This window comes from Limanda limanda, chromosome 6, assembly GCF_963576545.1.
Source record: "Limanda limanda chromosome 6, fLimLim1.1, whole genome shotgun sequence".
Taxonomy (NCBI): domain Eukaryota; kingdom Metazoa; phylum Chordata; class Actinopteri; order Pleuronectiformes; family Pleuronectidae; genus Limanda; species Limanda limanda.
The window spans coordinates 10,693,970-10,711,857 of record NC_083641.1 but is presented as its reverse complement, the minus strand read 5'-3'; the positions used below and the strand labels follow the sequence as shown (position 1 = coordinate 10,711,857).

General features: G+C 39.6%; 2 protein-coding genes across 2 annotated transcripts; one reads left to right on the top strand and one right to left on the bottom strand.

The window, feature by feature from the left end:
* On the bottom strand, positions 1-6,197 carry LOC133003570 (solute carrier family 13 member 2-like). The gene is made up of 12 exons (XM_061073351.1): positions 6,084-6,197; positions 5,824-5,960; positions 5,098-5,310; positions 4,415-4,549; positions 3,548-3,670; positions 3,233-3,442; positions 2,939-3,027; positions 2,109-2,129; positions 1,768-1,883; positions 1,512-1,673; positions 686-823; positions 1-350 (listed from the first exon to the last, which is right to left on the bottom strand). Exons 1-12 carry the CDS (start codon positions 6,180-6,182, stop codon positions 222-224), a joined length of 1,572 nt encoding a protein of 523 aa, XP_060929334.1. The 5' UTR covers positions 6,183-6,197; the 3' UTR covers positions 1-221.
* A 5,683-nt stretch (positions 6,198-11,880) lies between these two features.
* On the top strand, positions 11,881-17,579 carry slc46a1 (solute carrier family 46 member 1). Its single transcript, XM_061073625.1, has 6 exons — positions 11,881-12,385; positions 13,629-14,020; positions 14,096-14,574; positions 15,112-15,195; positions 15,444-15,600; positions 15,741-17,579. The coding sequence occupies exons 1-6, from the start codon at positions 12,083-12,085 to the stop codon at positions 15,793-15,795; spliced, it is 1,470 nt and encodes a 489-aa protein (XP_060929608.1). The 5' UTR covers positions 11,881-12,082; the 3' UTR covers positions 15,796-17,579.
* The last annotated feature ends 309 nt before the right edge of the window (positions 17,580-17,888 follow it).

Genomic DNA, 17,888 nt, shown 5'->3' with positions numbered 1-17,888 from the left:
TGAACTCACTTCAGTCAAAACATGAACACAATGATTCCCCAGTGTTTCCTACTGGTTTAGGAACACACAGCTCACAGTGTGAGTCAGGATGTGAGACAGAAAGCTGCAGAGAGGAACCTGTATCAGCCTTCAGGGACAGGCCTCAGGGCACATCGGGCTGTTCTGATATTGTTCATCTCCCCTCTTTTTTCTCCCCTGTTTCTGTTTTCCTGAGCTCATGTTCACAGAGGTTTGGTGACATTAGCCCATGTGGGAAACGTATTCAGATCGAACATGGCCACACCCCACGTGTTAATGGCAATGTTGATGGTTATGACACCAACAAAGTTCAGGATGAATCCAGTCTTAGCCTGAAATGAAGAGAAAAACACAAACAACATCATATTTGGACCTCTGTGCAATGTTTTGTCAACACAATCAGAATGGGTCTTGCAGAATAATAATAATCTAATAATAATAATACCATCTAGCTACATATACATAGCATTTGTTGCTCTGTCCACTTCCCACTGTTTCCATGGAAATACTCAGAATACTGTCTTTGCACAAATACATAATAATGATCAAATACAGGGATTAATATAAGCTGCTTATCTAGAAATTGGATATGAGCCGTTATCCAAAACAGTGCGTGTATGTCAACACACACAGTTTCAGGTTTTCTATATTTTCTGAACAGTCATACCATGTCCATAACTTTGAGGTTCCCGTAGGAGAAGGCAATGGCGTTGGGTGGCGTGGCTACGGGCAGCATGAAAGCCAACGAGGCAGAGATGGTGCAGGGTAACATGACGTACAGCGGGTGTATCTTAATGGCAGTTGCCTGGAAAATAAAGAATTCACTCTGATAAGAATCTGCAAGTATAAATATTTCAAAATCAGTTTTCATACAATGTGTTGGCTTTATATTTTTTTATAATAAATGTTGACAATAGATTCCCATATGTTTCTGTGTCTGTTTAGTGTTCCAGTCTGATGACTGTGTTTCCATATCTGTCCCTGCTTGTATTTATATATTAATCTTTTTTTAAATTTCCTTTGCTGTCAACCTTGATCGGGGCTCAGATAGAGAAGTTGTTATAATATGATAGGATGTTTTTTTCAATATTTGAGATTTTTATTAAAATCTGAAATGTGTAGAGTGCTAATGTGAACAGGCATAATTTTCGCGCTGATCAAGATGATTTGGATTTTGTAAATAATTTGTAAATATTTTTTTTATTAGGTTGATCTTTGTTCAGATACTGTACAGCAACTAAAATATTCCTAACGTCTATATCTGAGGATAGATTTGACAGTTTTTCTGGTACTAAATGTGAACAGTTTGCAGAACATATTTATGTTATATATATCTGATCTCAAAATGCAATCAAATTTGTCTTTTACATGTAGGATATGTTCTGTAGAAAAGATTTCCTAAAACTCTCCAAGTTATAAAGTTGGGTTCAAAACTGATTTTTTTTTTGTAGTGTAAGAGTTGAAAAATAAGTTTCTATGATCTTCTGTCTCACCATGGAGGCCAGTATTGGTAGAAAGAGTGTGGTGGTGGCTGTGTTGCTGGAGCATTCGGTGAACATGGCCACCAGCAGACACAGCAGGATGGAGATGGCGAAAGGAGGAATGCTCTGCAGCGGAACAAGAGTGTCTCCCAGCCACGTAGAGAGTCCAGATACCTTTATCCAGGGGGAGAAAACACATGTCAGCATCCAAACATTTACAAAAAGATTTATGTTCAGAAAAAAATGTGAACTTGATCAACTGTAATACCTCACTTCCATGGGCCAACGCAAAACCTCCGCCAAGAAGTAAGAGGATGTTCCACGGCATCTTTTCATGGACGACGTCCCATGTTAGCAGCGGAGAGGGGGCTTCAGCCGGTGCTCCTATTAGAAGAAGAAGATAAAGAAGCTGACGGTTTACTTTCAGCCATTGGTTAGGAAGGTCATAAATGATCACATATGTGTATCCTTATTGTAGAAAAGCTCAACTTTTACAGTCCACAGATAAGATACTGAGACTTTAAAGGCGCTCTGTGAAGATAAGAAACATGATGCAGTGGTATGCCATGAAAATCATAATAACATTTGGTGCTGTAACTGGAGTCATACTTTTTAACTGATTTCTCTTGTCTAAGGTGACAAATTGACTTTGGCACTTTAAAGTCTGCATGACACCTTTTAATGTACGTGTGCGTCAATCATTGTCGCCTCTCTGTGTACAAAACACTCTGTTACACTTTGAGGAGGAACAAAGAGCTTGTTGCTTATGGAAGAAGGTCACGCTCAGCTTAAGTTACAAAGAGAGAAAAAGGTTATCGATGATACAGAAGTGGTTTGTGGAAGGAGTAGCACAGCATGTGCTGTTGCACAGGCTTGACCTTGAGGCTATCAGGCTACAAGAAGGGGAAGGAGTTCGGATAACATTTATTAGAAAGCACTGAATCAGCAAGATGAGTTGCCAGAGGCAGTAAACTTTAATGACTGGATCTTGGAGTGGACAGACGAGGTTATAAAACAGCGCTCCTATCTTCATGTGACAGACCTAACATGCTCCAAACATAAAAGTGTGGTGCAACAGTGGATGAACTCTTTCCATCGTGTTTTCCAGACACACACTGTAGAGTCGATAAGAGAATAAGCTCCTGCTCCTTTTTCCTTAAACATATACTCTTATTTCAATTCAAAACTTGTTGACCTGCGTTCTTTTAATCCCAATTTTATCAATGTTGCTCAAGAAATAGAAAAATAACTGATATAGAAATTCTCATTAAAACAGGCAACGTGATGTCAGTCCTTATAGACTCAGATTTCCCCAGCTTAAAAATGTGATTCTAAAAAAAAAGCTGCATCACTACTCTGTTTACACATCGTTTTAGTGTAATGATGATTACATCAGTGCACCTGTTGTACATGTGTTGTCATCACAACAGTTGACCTACCATTATTAGACCAACATCTAGGCAGATTGGACGGGATGCAGAAGAAGAGCGAAGACATTAATATGGCCACAGTGCCGTCTGTGACGAATCTGATGGAGAGAAGATTTAAAATACCTGATTCACATAATAACTTTATAAAAAAAACACTAACTTAAAATTGATGTAATTTAGATTTTTAATAACCAAATCAAACAAGTGACACTGGACCAGCACTTAAAGATACAACAGGCCGGCTATTATCTACTGATTCCCTGGTTGACTATAATCTGTTAAAAAAATGATGACTGTACTCACGGCCTGTCTTTGTTGAACAGGACAGTGGCCCAGCCCGGGATGAACCCAGGCTCCCTCGTAAACCACATGACAACGAGCAAAATGAAGATAGTAAGCACACAGCCCTCAGCGAAGCTCATACGGCCCAGCTTCTTATATTCATCTTTGATCACCTGGAACGCTTCGCTGTCACCAGCTTTCCTGTTGCCGCATCCAAAGGACTTTTTGAAGCTGAAATAACACAACGTGAAATTAAATGATGTTTTCATACTTTTCAGGCTTTGGTTGAAATACAAATCTCTGAAACAGAGAATGACTCCACTTCACCAAACTTACTTGAATCCCAAAAACACAATTTGCAGCCACAACCAAGAGATAACAAGCATGAGCAACATGTTGGGGAATGAGAAGCCGAACCAACTCGCAAAGGTGATAATACCTCCATTATCTGGAAAGAGTCTGTTTGGAAGAGAGAAAAAATGTATTTCATAAAGTGACAGACCTTAAACACCTTCTAGATAACAGACAAGGAAATCTACAACTGCTGTTAAATTGTTGTTTAAGCCAGTGGTTCTTTACATTTTCAAGTCACGAGTAACGACCCACCAGTATAACCAGAATGGTGTGCACAGACAAACAATCATCAGAGTCTGAAATAGGTCATTTTTAATGTATTGTGTGATTTTTCTCTCCAAGACCATCTGGCGACCTTCAGATATTATCTTGCGGCCCTCGTAGGGATCGGGACACTCAGGTTGACAATCACTAGTTGAAGCTTTCACTTATCCTTTGGTAGGGGAACACCAACACTAATTTTCTCCAACAAGGAGGTTATATTTTCATTCCACTTTGTCTCTTGGTCAGCAAGATTATGCAAAAACAACCGATCCAATTCCCATGCAAGTTTGTGCATTAAGAAATAGGGTGCCTTCATCATATAGACGCCCTATTTTATCTTATCCTATCTTGAGTTCCATAGATAAATCCACTTGGCGTGGCTTTCAAATGGAGAGAACTGGTTCCATGAGTGAAGTGTTGACAAAATAGAATGTAAACTCCAAAGTACCTAATTTTAGTAATCACTCTATGTAAACCAGATCTATGGGAGTAAACTTTTTTTTGATTTGTTCCTTTTTACAAACCAATACCTTTTGCGTAGACTGAGTCTGTGTGTTTATTTTCATGTGCACAGTTCATACTCACTTATCCATCTGGCCCTTCAAGATGACGTTGGGGGTGGTCCCAGTGAGGGTGGCTGTGCCCCCGATGCTGGCGGCGTAACACACACTGAGGCTCATGCCTTTCGACAGCTTCTTGTACCACTCCTCCCTCTTCAGTCTTCGCAGTGTGGCCGCTGGACTCTCATTAACACCTAGAGAGACAGAGCTCAGACATTCAGCATGGAAAAGATACATTTGTTGTGTCCAGTGCTGTGTGTGACATGAATTTACTCCTTGATCTTAAAGGCTTTACCATTATCTGTATCTGTTTTACTTATTAAAGACAAAGTCACTTCTGGATTAGTGTTAAACTTTATAAACAGAGCCAGCACTTTGATGAATTAAGATTTGTATTCAAAACCACTATAATCATTTATTTGGCCTGCACTTTTATTCCCCTTCTACATCTGTACTAAAAATAAATTCTAAAGCAGGAAGTTACTTTAAAGTCAAAGTTAGAAAACATACTTGAATTGACATTGTTTTCTTTGATTTCCATTTTGTCTTTGGTGTCATCATCATCCTCTGAATCTGCAGGAACATAAGGACAACAGTCAACATAACAAGTGACAAGTACATGTAAAGTTTAAAAATAATCAAATAAATACTGACACAATCATAAACAAGCACACACCGAAGTGAATTTTGTTTTCCTTTAGTTTGAGCCCCTTGTCATGGCCTTGTTCGCTCATCTCAAATGCCTGATTCTCCTGACTCCTATCCCTTTCATGAGCATCTTCCCTCGCTTCAGCGTTGGCCTCTGTGTCACACAGCTGCTGCAGCACAGCGTTTGCAATGGGCAGCATCATGGCTGTTGAGGCCGTGTTACTGATCCACATGGAGAGGAAGGCTGTGGTGCTCATGAAACCAATCATCAGACTGGAGAGGACACAGAACAAGTGGTTAGATGATAAGGTGAAGGTCGAAGAAAACATGTATATTAGGAGTGTAAAACAAAGTTTTGTTTTAATACAATTCAAAATGTCTTCACTGGAGGAAATCTTGTTACTACAGTCAAATTTCAGTGTTCACCAAATAATTCCCATAACAGGACATTTGAAGGTAGTTTTTAAAGAAGAGCTGAGGAACATTCAGCAAATGAGAATGATTTGTTATGGATTCAAATGTGTAACTGAAATTACTAGGAAAAATATTTATTTTAAACTATTTAACACCTCCCTGCCCTTTACCATGATTGTTAAGAGTCGACAGTTTGTTAAACTGATTAGTTTGTTAATGTCAGGCATTATTATATTCTGAAAATTCCTGCCAGCAGCAGCCTGAGCCACACAGACACAGACAGGAGACTCCTCATGCTTCTATGTATTGTAGCTGCAGTATGTAAATGTATGTGCACATGTTTGATTGTATATACAGCACAAAGTCTCTTACAGAGAAGGCTTCACTCCTACAACGAGCAGGACTTGAAGGGCGATCCTCCTGTGCAGGTTCCAGTTCTCGACAGCGATGGCCACCAGCAGCCCTCCCAAAAAGAGCATGTTGGAGTCTTGTAGGTACTGGATACAAACCTGAGTGAGAGAAGAAAATAAATAATATCCTGAACTTATTCTTGGAAATTAAAAGAACAGCCAGTCAAATAAATTCTCAGAAATATTCAAATTTTGTGAATAACAGAAAACAGTTGGAAATACCTCTCCTGACTCCATGATGCCCATCATGGGGAACAGAATGACTGGTAGCAGGGCGGTCACAGCCAGGGGGATACACTCTGTACACCAGTACAGCGCCATGAGGATTATCGCATAGCCACATTTTGCTGGCTGTAACGACCAACAAAGATTACATTACATTACATTACATTTCATTTAGCTGACGCTTTTATCCAAAACAACTTACAATAAGTGCATTCAACCCCGAGGGTACAAACCAAGAACAACAAGAATAAAGAAAGTACACGTTCTTCAAAAATAAAGCAAAACTACAAAACGCTATAAGTAAGTGCCATTTTAGTGCTACTAAATTGTTAGTTTCAAAAATTGTTTTGCAATTTGTAAAAGATTGTGCTACATAAATTCAGACACACCTGACTACAAATGCTCTGGTGTTGATGTCTAGTCGGGAAGGAGTAAACACATCAAACTACAACAACAGGCTAGAGACTCACAAAACTCTGTTAACCTTCAACAGCTGAGTCATCCTGGTTCAACATTCTCTAGTCTCTGATCAGCTGAAAACACTAGAGATTGTGGACTTTGATTTTGGATTATTGGGACTGAATGATCTCTTAAACATGATCCCAGTTTTCAGTTTATCATGGTCAAAGATTACATGGTACAAAGGGTCAGTGACCGAGGCCTTCCCTGGATGTTTTACAGCTGAGAAAACAGTGTAAAGCAATAAACACAAATCCGGACGGACGTCTTCCATCTTTTTTGATTATCAAGGCTTACGACTTAAAATTTTAAATGCAGTGGTCTTACAAAGTTTGGATACAGATTTGGACACAATACCACTTGATATACTTTGTTTAAAATATACTTTGTGGATTTAGGAAATCAAGAAATAGATCCTTCATTTAATTCAAAATACCAAGTATATTAATTTCTGAGATGAACCTACAATATCCCCTTTAAAGCACGTAACAGTGTATTAGAAATCAATGGAGCATAATAGTATATAATATTCTGTAATAACCTCCCTTGCCAAAATGTTTTATTAATTATTCTTGAACAACTGGTGTCTCCACCCTCAACCTGTGTTGTGTTTAGGAAGCTGCCACACCTAAGTCGCATTTCTGCTCACAAAATTATCTTCTTCCCTGATGAAACTCATCTCCTCTTCCTCCTGACTCTTCAGACTCTGTATGACATTTTAAATCACTTTCATTACTCCGGCCATGACAGCAGAATCAGCCTTTACTTGCCTCATTAACTTCTAAACACAACTCATCTTTATATGCTCTGTTGAAATATCACCTCTCATCTCTATTACTGCTTTCCTTATGTTTCACTGAGTTTTATGACATGTACAGTCAGGGCACCAGGACCTTGACCATGCTTTTTTTCTAATCATTACATTAGGTTTGAATTATAATCTTTAACACTATTGTGACAGAAAGTATACCTTGCTAAAATCCTAATTTTGTTTTTTTGTGAGTCCTTACAGCACACATTAATATTACAATTACTGATGACAATACAGATGTTTAGTTTTGTTGATGTAACTTTTAAGCAATGTGACGTTGTATACTTTTATAACATTTGTTGAAGGTTGAGCTAAATCTTTCCTACGTTGTTGAGAATCAAGGGCACCGTGCACCATGTATAGATACGGGTAGTTATCACCATTGCTATAGTTTTAGAGTCTCTGGACTTGAGGGAGAATCGACAGTAGTGATAAACTTAAGACCTCACATTAGTGTTAGTAGTCAGTCTAGAGTTGACAAATGCTTTGTTGAGCATCTGTGGTTATTTGAGTCATAAGGAGCACTGTGTGTATGTGTCGTTACGTTATCTTTTCAACCCTGTCTGTTTGCTTGTTGGTTGCTTTGTCATATTGTAGGCAAGATTACACAAAAACAACTGAACCCATTTTCACAAAACTATTGGTGAAGGAACAACCCATGAAATGTTGGCGCGGATCGGTTTTAAGGGGTAGATAAAGGAATTTTGTATCACTTAATTAAACAATGCGAGCTTCAACATTTTCACAGTTTTCTCAGGGAATTATTCATGGATCTTGATGAAAAAAATGAAGGGAACTTATCTATGAGTGTGTGGAATTTTGTGCAGCTTGATTGAATGTAAGGGGACTGCTTGCCCTTGGTGGAGGAATGCGCTCTACCTCGGAAACACTTATTTAAATCTATATATTCAGAAACATTTAAAGGCTGAAAGTTTCATAGTGGTGGCTCAATATAGTGCATGACTTTGAACTACATCATCCAATCAGAGAAAGGATCATTATACAAAACATCTGAGTCAAAAAACGGTCTGCAGATGATCTTTTTCACCGAAAAGTTCACATATACATGTTCATGTTCTTACTGCAGAGGGAATGGCGATTGGCAGAGGAAGAAGCAGAATAGGCGTCAGGACGATCACAAGGTAATTCCTCCATCGCCACAGCCATGTTAGAAATCCAGGCATGATCCACGAGGTGTGATGCACATCCAAGGTATTGAGTCAAAGAGAGAAAAAATATTAGTGATCCCACTGTTCGATCTAGAAGACTGTTACATATGAAGACGGTTTATATCCTCAAAAAGATTAACGATTAACTTGAGAGTGAGGGGCCTGCAATTTGAGGGTGTGTTTTCATGTTTTTAGATAGCGTAAGAAACCGGGATCAATGATCTACAGAATCAAGATAATCTCTTTGATCTCGACTGTAAAATGCGGTAGCTGCTTCGTCTGTGTCAGCTGTAAAGAATTAATAAAAACAAAACAATGATTTTTATTATCATGACCGATCACGGGGTTAGCACATCCAGTCAAACACATTCATGCGATTTTAAGCCTGCAAACACTTTATGTAGTAATGGGACATAAAGGCTAGGCTGCTTGATTTGTAAAGCACATTTCATACACAGCAGTAAGTTCATGGTGCTGGACAGAGACATTAAAAACATCATGGAGATAAAATAAGCGGAAATCTATTTACAGTTTAAAACAATTTCCAAGTAAAATGAAAGCAATTAAAAATATCAAAATAAAAGAGGTAAAGCGTTTAAAAGAGTATAAAGAAATGAAAATAGATAAATCGGTATAAACATTTCAGAATAAGTTTATAGTTACGGGAGAGTAAGGTCAGATTTAGTCAGACTTAATCAATAATTATCAAAGTGAGCAAGATGCATTGAATCAAGTACAGATATTTCAAGATAAAGCAGACAAAACCTCGACCCCTGTATATGAACTACAAAGGGACGATTGTGTTGTTGTGTATGTCTTGCAGAAGGAGCAGGAGAGGTAAAAAAAACACAGTTCCATCAGATAACAGAGTTAAAGTGTTGTACATAACTCAGATGGGTGTAACTAATGAATAACAATGTGGTTCCAATGAAACGTCTCCCACAGTGGCTGATATGCAGACAAACCAGATTGTTTCCTGCTGTGTTAGTGTGTGTGTGTGTGAGTGTGTGTGTGTGTGTGTGTGTGTGTGTGTGTGTGTGTGTGTGTGTGTGTGTGTGTGTGTGTGTGTGTGTGTGTGTGTGTGTGTGTGTGTGTGTGTGTGCGTGTGTGTGCGTGTGTGTGTGCGTGTGTGTGCGTGTAAAGGTGAAAAGAGTATTATGGGAGTGAGAGATTCATGATTGACATTTTATCACTTTAGACAACCTTGAGTTTTTATTTAATTACCTCACTGGCAAAAGTCCCTGACAGTTACTGCACAAGGAAAGGATTCTCTTCTGGGAAAAAACATATAACATTTATAATTCAAGTTCTGACCTACAAAGGATTTTTTGTGTGAGGTGTGCTGGTCTCATTGGTCAGGTGGAATCATGTGCATTCATATCATGAAGCAGCAGAAAGGTACTGACCAACATAACAGAGGTTCTGTGTTCAACTGTTTTCTTAAGAGTGTATTTTTTTTAAATAGTAATATGCACCTATATACTATAGATTGATAAACATCATGTGAACATGCACACATTTGTTTCCTCTGCAGCCAAATGTTCTCTCTTGGGACCATGTAAAACTTATAACAGCAATCTTACAATCGTATAACCAACGTCCAAACTCACCTGGCTTTTAATGTGAAAGCGAGATAGCTCTCTGATTGGTTTATTGCATATTTCACCATAAAATATATCCATATGTAACCCATAATTACTTGAGAGACTAAGTACAACCCTTCAAATAATGAACGAAACTACCCCACACACTGTGATTAACACAATTTAGTTAAATCAATCAATAATTTTGATCGGCGGCTGAATTGAGTATTTACTCTCTTAATTATTGATTGGTGTATTTTGGGTTCACATGCAAGAAAAGAAATTGGAGTGCCACCTCTCATTTCCTTCAAAAAAATATGGAAATTAAGTCGAGAGACTTTGACTGAATTACCTGAGTGTGTAACTTCTTGCCCCCTAAAGTGTAAAAAAATTGTTTAGCTGTTCATCTTGTTTACGCACATCTATAGAAATGAAGCCGAGAGTCCTTTTAAAGTGATTTTTATTTTCACAAAATTATTTCATCATTATAAAAATCATTTCAGTTTGATAACCTTAATCTACCTCATAAACATGGAATTATTATGATTATACTGTGATAGATTTAAATATAACTTGCTCTTCAGTCCTCCAGGTTTATAATTTTGATCTGAATAATAAAATAAGTAATTGACAATTTACGAACTCTGATAAGGGAAATTTCCTATTACACTGTTCTGCCACAAATATATCATTGATAACCACATAAACTAGTATCAAACATCCATATCCCCTTTTTGTGTTATCACAAATTAGAACTAAGTAATATTGCAATACTGTATTTTGTCTTCCAAACAAAGAAAGCTGCAATTCAAACATTTCTTATGATGAGAAGAGAGTTGTATGCTAATTTTTTTACAAGCTGTTTCTTTATTATTAGAGAAAACAAACTATTGGTCTCTTACTGAAGGATAAGTACAGACACACAACAACTCCTGTCGAAATGCAGTGCACTGAAAAAAACATCCTAAGTGACTGCTGGGTGTTTTCATTTTAATCATTGCTCTATAAATATTTTTATTAAACTGAAACTGAAAGGGTTTGTTCATGTTAGTTGCTCAAGTTACAATCATGTGATTCAGCAGAGAAACGAGAAACTAAAGACGTTAATAATAAGCATTCTAGGTAACTCTGGCTCAGTGACAATGTTTTCTATATATGTTTGTGTTGATCAATTAGTATTGTGATCAAATTAAATAATAATAATAATAATACTAATTTTCAAATGCATAAATCTTGATTTTGTATCTGGTATGAAAGAAAGCAATTGGATAAAGGAATTGAGTTATAAGGTGACCTAAAAAACAAAAGTAAGTTCAGACCATACACTCAGATAATTAAGGTATGGCCAAAAATACTTCTTAGTTTTATTCTGCGGTGAAATGACATGTGTGTTTGTGTGCAAGAGTATCAGACATGATCTCAGTTTCTGTGAGGGGCCAGAATGCCCACACTTTTAGCCTCAAGTTGTGCAGATCGTGGTATATCTCCAGGACTTGTATTTGTGTATTAAAATATCTAATGAGACACTTCTGTGGTTCTTGTTACGTCCAATTATTCTAATGAAAATATATGAGGGGTATCTGGAACATTTTCTATCGAGCATGTAGGGGGTATCTGGAATATGTTCTTATATTAATTCATATATGATCATTTGAGGCCTTAACCCAGAATAAACCACTGACATAAACAACTGCTTGTGTTAAATTAAGTGTAGTTCACCTCTTCGTCCAGGTGGTGTCGCTGAGTCCCCGCTTTAACGTGTATTACTTCCTTTATGGCGCGGAACTGCTTGATAAGTTAACTCCTTTAACTTGAACTAAACTCAAACTCCGACGGCGCTAACTCTTCTAGCATTAGCATGGTTATCTAGTTAGCAGTGAGAGAATGACTAACTAGTTGGTTAGTGTGTGAATCCTCAGGGGAGACTGAGTCCGATACGTTCCCAGTTCATGTTTACAGTCACAGCAGCTCGACATGGAGGAGTCGGACACCGCAGCCATTCTTCCCGCTGATGTCCTCAACGCTACATCCGAAGCGGAGCAAGCTGACGCGCCCACCGCCGCCGGGAGCTGCGACCCCCGACCCCGGTTCTCATGGCCGCTGCTGCCGCCGGTGTCCGTGGAGCCGGTGCTGTTCCTCTCCATGTTCTCTCTGGCCCTGCAGGCGCCTCTGTCCACTCAGTATCTGTGGGACCGACTCAGCGAGGACCTCGGCTACAACGGCTCCAAGAGGTCGGAGTGCACCAACGGCTCCGTGCCCCCCGACCCCCTGCAGAAGGTGACCCACCCACCCACACACACACACACACACACACACACACACACACACACACACACCCACACCCACACACACACACCCACACACACACACACACACACACACACACACACACACACACGCACGCACTAACACACACACACACACGTCTCGTAGGGCTGCTACAGGGCCGATCGATATGGCTATTGGATAGTTGATTAGTCGAGACTGACAGTTCTCGTGATAAGTGCCACAGTAAACAGCTGATTTCTGCTCCTGAGTGAGCGTTGTAATTTTAAACTCTTATTTGTGAGCAGAGAAATACCAGCACTTTCCAAATCTGACTTATATCAGTTATGTTTTATACGTCCTCACTGTGTTTGCATAATGTATAACCATTATATTGATGTAAGCTATTTTAGTTAGTGACTTTTAGTTTGAAGAGGAGTTTACCGGAAGTGTGTTGTGTGAAGGGTTTACCGGAAGTGTGTGGTGTGAGGAGTGGGTTGTGAAGTTGACAGATAATAAACGGGTGCTGTCTCCCGAATGGATGCCCTTCTTCTGTCTTCCTTTGACTAATACAACACGAATAAACGCTCGGCTACATTGATATTTCTTATTCAACTTCTCTTATTTTCTGATTTATGAAAAGTATACTGTGATGATTACAGATGTTGTTTTATTATCCAATTCTGTGTCAATGTAAAGACCCAGTGTCACATTCACACGTCAGTGTGACACCAGTACAAGACACTCAGTCTGTGCTGCTGGCACATATAGAATTTAAGTTTCAGGCAAACCTCAAACTACTGTATGTGAACGGTCACACTCCGATTTGTCCACTCGTGTTCAGATCGGGCCTGAGGTGGTTTGGTGGTGGTTTTGGTCTCCACCTGTTTTCATGTGATCTGAGGGTTGTTTTTTTTAATGGTAAAACATTACCACAAGGTCCACGGGTGAAAGGGCAGTGGCACATCATGGAAGCACCTAATACCTGTGGCTATCAAAAGAGGGCCTTCATCAAAAACTCCAAAAGAATAGAAATTGTCCGACAAGAAAACAACAGTAAACAGAACATTGTGATTCTGTATATTTGTGGGTTGATATGTTCCATAATTATTAAGTCTTAAATATAATGGTTTGGTGGGAAAATACATGAAACCTGTTTTCAGTTATATCTTATAAGTTTCCACAATCTGTAAAGTCTCCCTGACAAGAATGATGACGATGACCTTCCCCCTGCCTTCTGTTTTTTTTCCATCAGGAGGTGGAAACCCTCACAGCCCACTGGAACCTGTACATCAGTCTGGCAGGTTTGTCTGTAGGCCTGGTGGTGGTGCCTCTCCTGGGCTCATGGAGTGACCTTGCGGGTCGCAGGCCAGTCCTCATCCTCCCTAACCTTGGCCTCGCGTTGCAGGCAGTCGTTTACCTCGTAGTGATGTACCTGAAGCTGCCGGTGGTCTACTTTCTACTGGGCAGAATGCTGAGTGGCCTTTCAGGGGATTTCAATGCCATCCTGGCAGGCTGCTTTGCATATGTGGCTGCTACCAGTGACAGGAGGTCCCGCACCTTCAGGGTGGCAGTGCTGGAGGCCTGTCTGGGTCTGTCAGGGATGCTGGCCAGCATTATCGGTGGGCAGTGGCGGCGTGCACAAGGGTAAGAAATATCAGTCAAGTTATTGCACTTTGCTTTGACTCAAAATCCTTACTATATGTTAATGCTTGCATTTAGGTACATCAACCCATTTTGGCTGGCCTTAGCCACCAACTTGGCCTCAGCTCTGTACGCTTACCTGTTTGTTCGAGAGTCTGTCCTGCCAGACCCAAGCGCGAAGCTCCTCACCAGTCGCCACCACAAGGCGGTCTGGCGCCTCTACTCATCAGGAGGGAGGAGCAGTGAGGATGGTGGAGGGTTTCATAGATGCAAGCTATGGTTTTACACACTCAGCTTCTTCCTGGTGGTGATGGTACATTCCGGCTGCAGGGAGCTGTATGTGCTGTACGAGTTAAGCTCGCCGCTGTGCTGGGGCCCCGCCCTCATTGGCTACGGGTCAGCAGCTCAGCACCTGGCCTACCTGAGCAGTCTGCTGGGGCTTAAGATCATGCAGCGCTGCCTGGAGGACTCCTGGGTGGCTCTTGTGGGTCTGGCCTCCAACATTACGGGGCTAGTGGTCTTCTCTGTCGCTGACACCATTCAACTTATGTTCACAGGTGAGAGCCTCAGAAGTGAGTTAGTGATCCAGATGTTTTGTAAACAGCTTTGCTCGTAAAGTATTATGGTGGTTGAATATAAGGTTTTCTAACCAAAAAATGTTCTACTCATAGACCAAAAATCTGGACGATACAGGTGAGATCTATTTAAAATCAAATCACTCTCGGAACAGAAATCAGTGTTTATATTCTAATTTATTTAGCATATTTGGCGTCGGCATTATTGTCTATTTGGATCTTTTCTGGGTCATCCTTTGCATCAAAATTGCACATTACACAAATATACATGTTTCTTTCCATCCTCCGTTATAAGAGCTTTCCCACCTTTACAAGAACAGTTTTGAAAACAAGCACACTTCGTCTGGTGGTCAGGTGAAACTGGTCTAATATTATCAGCCAAAAGCATCTGACAGACCGACCAAGCTGTCGAACTGAGAATGTAAACGTGACGACCAGGCAATCAAAAAACTCCCATGTAACCTCAGATCAGTTGACTTGAGCATCAAAGTAAAAATATCATTTTATGTGTGTCACCAGGTTATGGTCTGTGTTTCCTCTTCATGGCCACGACACCTGTTCTCAGGTCGAAGCTGTCGAAGTTGGTGGACCCATCAGAGCAAGGTCAGCTGCCATCACATTTAAACACTGTGCATGTTTAAAACGACTGTTTTTTGACACAGTAAACTGTATGGACAACATTAAACCAGTATATTGTGAGGTAGCGCAGCTGTGTTTTGTTTGAATTAGTCGGTGAACCAAATGTAGAGCAGTGTTGCACCACTTGCTGTTTCATTTGAAGCACATGTCCCTTGATCCAGAGGGACAGCTTATGTAGATAACTGTGTGTGTGTGTTTTTGTTTTGTTGCAGGGGCCCTGTTTGCTTCTGTTGCTTGTGTGGAGAGCTTATGTTTTCTGGTGGGTAGTGGTGTCTTCAACTCACTGTACCCAGCCACCCTGCACTTCATGAAGGGCTTCTCCTTCCTTTTTGCTGCCATGATCCTCTTCATCCCCGCTGGAATAATAGGGTGAGTCAGCTTGTGTCTCAGTAACTGCTTTGCTCTTGATATAAGACGCAAAAATTCTTAACAAATACCTGTGAAATATCAGAAAATCTATATCCACTCCTTAAAAATGTTTTGCTCCTTTTTATCATCTGTCTTTCAAGGACTCTTCAATGTTTAGACCAGAGGAGAGCCCCCAGAGACTCTACAGTATCCTGACCTGAAAAGATGCAGAGGAAGAACCTGTCATGTGGTTTAAGTTCCTCCTGATGTCATTGTGTGCGGTGAGCAGCTCTGGCACAGAGACATCCATCATGTCCGTCTGTGATCCTCAGGGAAACGATTGTAAGAGAGTTTAGTGACTGGATTCTAGTAACATCAAGTGATAAAGACCAGAGGATGAAGAATCAAACTTCTGTCTGACTTCACTGACAATGTCTTAATGATTAGATGCTGGACACTGGAGTTCTTTTTTATATTTGGGGGTCCTAAAATCTCAACTTTGTACTCAGTAGGCGGTGTAATGAAGAAGATTTTATTCATGCTTTAATTTAGTGATTTGACGCATTTTCAGTATCAATGCAATGAGTGCCAAAGAATTTTCTGCACATTTCCATTTTTTGTATATGGACTTCAATAGTTGGCACACTGCAGAGTAAAGTGCTAGGGGAAGTGCAAGAGGACTCCGACTAACGGTACGTTTTCAATTATGTCATAAAGCAGACTCACACAACACTAACCTCTTTTGGCACCTACACAAGAATCATATCAAACAGTACAGAGACTGATTAGTGCCACAAAAGAAAAATGCAGACACAGATGTTGTAAAAGACTTTTATCTGAATCGGAACATTTCATAAAGAATCATGAAATGGAAGGAGATAAAAGCTGCTGTTGTTACCTTACATCTGCAAAGACATTTACATAGTCAATAAAAGATACGATTGGCAGTTAACTAGGAGTGATATGTATCGTTATCTGCATATGAAATCAGGATATGAGATAGGTCACACACTTTTTGTTCCTTCTGGGAAAGCTCTTCACAGAGGTTATCTTACACAAAGTTTATGAATCTGATTGTTTCCTGTATGCTGTTTTTCACAGAAATATCCTGTCAATTAACTTATATTGACAATGGAATTTCAATGCAGATGTTTCAACTGCATCTGGAATGTACAGTATCTTACCGATTATTTTCCGCTGATTCTTCACCACGTGCAATTTATTTCAAATCAGAAGTGTTTTTTGGACTAATATCATCTGCTTTGAGTACACTTTATTTTATCTTTTTTTTGTGTGAAAACAATGCATTCTCCAAAACTAGGGATGAGTCAGCAGTATATAAAGTGGTTAAATTGAGCTCCACCTGCATCAGTTATTATATTCAGATAATATAACAGTCTCGGTACTTAATGTATGATTCTATTACTTTGTTACTTTTGATTGCAGGATTTTACTCATAACAGAGAATTTGTACAAACATATCCAAACGCAACTACGATTAAAACTGCAGCAGCAGCCTGGGATTACTGGTTACACCTTGACCCTCCTCCCTCCCTCCCTCCCTCCTTTTCCCATAAAGCAGAGTGCACAGTCCAAACTCCCTGAACAACATTGGATAGTCCCCGAGCTCAGGCCCACAGCCCGACATGCGCACAGGGGTCACAACCTGGTTCCTCATTGAGGGAACAAGAGCTGCCAAACAGCTTTAAAATGCACAAAGGGAAGTCATAACGTTAAGTGAAGCATTAACTGGACGACTGTGAATTGATCTGCATGAAGATTGTTTTTGACACAGGGCAGCAGTTTGTTCGGATCATGTGATCAAAGCCATTCTTCAGACAAACTGAGCGACAAAACTGACCAATGAGGCTGTGTTTACTTCATCATAATCAATATGGGCAGTATTCATTTTATTTATTGGAATAGAAGTGTTTTGCTTATTTTGTGATTAAGATTATGACAGCTGTTCACATTTCACATGTATGTAAGTGAACTTCAAATTAAAGATCATTTCACTGTTTATAACACATTTTATTGGTTTTCATGTTTCAAATAAAGAGACCAAATCATGTTTGTCTTACACTGAAAACTATAAAAACACTTGAGAATTAAAAAAATAAAATAAATTCCTGTACAACTAGTTGAAAAAAAGGAAAAGACCATTTTTAACAGATGCTATGAGGACATTGAACGCAAATAATATTAAGGCATAACCGGATGAAATCCCTTCAGAACAGAAGTTGCATTCAAGCTTAAGAAATCAAATCAATACAAACATGTGACCAACACATCTTAATAACTGCTTTGGT

Coding starts and splice junctions, on each gene's coding strand:
- LOC133003570 (XM_061073351.1), bottom strand. CDS start 6,182: ATGGCGCTGTACTGGTGTACAGAGTGTATCCCCCTGGCTGTGACCGCC. Junction 3,443..3,547: donor ATTGTGTTTTTGGGATTCAA/GTAAGTTTGGTG, acceptor GTGTTATTTCAG/CTTCAAAAAGTCCTTTGGAT. Junction 351..685: donor ACCTCAAAGTTATGGACATG/GTATGACTGTTC, acceptor TCTTCATTTCAG/GCTAAGACTGGATTCATCCT.
- slc46a1 (XM_061073625.1), top strand. CDS start 12,083: ATGGAGGAGTCGGACACCGCAGCCATTCTTCCCGCTGATGTCCTCAAC. Junction 14,021..14,095: donor CAGTGGCGGCGTGCACAAGG/GTAAGAAATATC, acceptor GCTTGCATTTAG/GTACATCAACCCATTTTGGC. Junction 15,601..15,740: donor ATCCCCGCTGGAATAATAGG/GTGAGTCAGCTT, acceptor CTGTCTTTCAAG/GACTCTTCAATGTTTAGACC.